Below are 1,889 nucleotides of genomic sequence, written 5' to 3' on the forward strand. Positions count from 1 at the left end.
TATTCCATTCCACTGTACATTTTCTCTTGATTCTCTAGCATCATGTTAAAATGAGAATACCTAGCCCAGGTGTGTAGAATACTTGTGATATCGTGTGTGTATTTACACGTGTGTTTTTCTGTGTGAATAGAGGGGGAGCGTCATTATATAACTCTGTAAAACACCCGACTTTACACTCAAAGACATCTATCTGCCTTTGTTTCCCAAAGTGCTATATTTAAAAGGGAGGCATTATATTTATTTACTAAGAAAGAATGCCAGTCTATAAGATGTTAAAATTAAATGTGGATTCACTGTTTTCAAGTGGGTCAATGTATTCCTAGTATATTATTTAAGATTATCAGAGAAGGTTGTCAGTTGTACTTTTTCCTATAACTATGCTTTTTTTTGTCTCTCCAGATTTTCTTGGAGAACAATGGCTGTGACAAATGGCTCTCTGGTGATTGAATTTATTCTCTTGGGGATAACAGAAGAGCCTGGCCTCCAAGTACCCCTCTTCTTACTCTTTCTAGTAATATATCTGATGACAACATTAGGGAATTTGGCTTTGATCACTCTAATTGTGCTGAATTCTCACCTTCACACCCCCATGTACTTTTTCCTCCTTAACTTGTCCCTTATAGACCTCTGTTATTCTTCAGTGATAACACCCAAAATGCTGATGAACTTCTTACTGAAGAAGAATGTTATCTCTTACATGGGGTGCATGACCCAGCTCTACTTTTTTTGCTTTTTTGGCATTTCTGAATGTTACATGCTGACAGCAATGGCCTATGATCGTTATATGGCTATCTGTAATCCACTCTTGTATAACATTTCCATGTCCCCCAAGGTATGCTTGAAACTTATGCTTGGCTCATATTTAATGGGACTTTTTGGTGCCATGGTCCACACTGGTTGTATGCTTCGACTAACCTTCTGTGATGGAAACACCATCAACCACTACTTCTGTGACCTCCTCCCTTTGCTGCAGCTTTCCTGCACCAGTACCTATGTCAATGAGATAGAGCTGTTCATTGTAGTAGGAAAGGACATTGTTGTTCCTACCTCCATTATTCTTACTTCCTATGGCTTCATTCTTTGCACCATATTTCAGGTGAGGTCCACTGAGAGCAAATACAAAGCCTTCAGTACCTGCAGCTCCCATTTATTTGCTGTTTCTCTGTTTTTTGGATCAAGCACCTTTATGTATCTTCAGCCCTCCTCAGCTGGGTCTATGGCTGAGGGGAAAATTTCTTCCATCTTTTATACTATTGTGGTTCCCATGATGAATCCCTTAATCTACAGCTTGAGGAACAAAGATGTTAAAGTTGCAGTGAGAAGAACCCTGAATCGGAGAATATATTGATCAGAATTCAATGTAATCTTTGTCTGTAGTTAACCCTCAGAGACATTGTCAGTGCCTAGTGATGTTGGAATGCAGCTCCCTTGTCACATTTCTTCTACATTGGGTTCTTAAGTTTATTTTACATTGTTTGCATGCTCTTCATTTTAAGGTATGTTTTATGAATTTTCCTTGTACACATATTTTATAATATAAAATACTTCTTCAACTTTGAAAATAAAGCTAAGATGATAGAATGACTTTGTGGAACACCACTCATATCTGACACCTGAAATAAGATATAAATCCTACATCATACCTGTGCTTTTTTGCTCCCTCCCTGGGGCTTGAATACATCATTTCAAATGTTGGTGATTGATACATAAAGCTATAAGCACTTTGACTGTTGCAGGGGTAAAGAGTGCTTCATTCATTCCTCGACTTCTAAAAGGTTCAAGGAAGCAATTGTGTTGATTTAGATAGAAGTTTGACATCATATATTTAAGTTCTTTTCAAAAGCAGAGAGCCAAGTCTGTAGCACTTCACATTTGGGAATTTCATAATC

At 37.7% G+C, this 1,889-nt stretch overlaps 1 protein-coding gene across 1 annotated transcript; it reads left to right on the forward strand.

The window, feature by feature from the left end:
- The first annotated feature begins 388 nt into the window (after window positions 1-388).
- LOC113835306 (olfactory receptor 145-like) lies at window positions 389-1,348 on the forward strand. Its single transcript, XM_027412254.1, has one exon. The coding sequence runs from the start codon at window positions 416-418 to the stop codon at window positions 1,346-1,348; it is 933 nt and encodes a 310-aa protein (XP_027268055.1). The 5' UTR covers window positions 389-415.
- The last annotated feature ends 541 nt before the right edge of the window (window positions 1,349-1,889 follow it).

The sequence above is a fragment of the Cricetulus griseus genome, chromosome 4 (assembly GCF_003668045.3).
Source record: "Cricetulus griseus strain 17A/GY chromosome 4, alternate assembly CriGri-PICRH-1.0, whole genome shotgun sequence".
NCBI lineage: Eukaryota > Metazoa > Chordata > Mammalia > Rodentia > Cricetidae > Cricetulus > Cricetulus griseus.

Excerpts from the sequence above, each read along its gene's own strand:
- LOC113835306 (XM_027412254.1), top strand. The coding sequence starts at position 416 with ATGGCTGTGACAAATGGCTCTCTGGTGATTGAATTTATTCTCTTGGGG.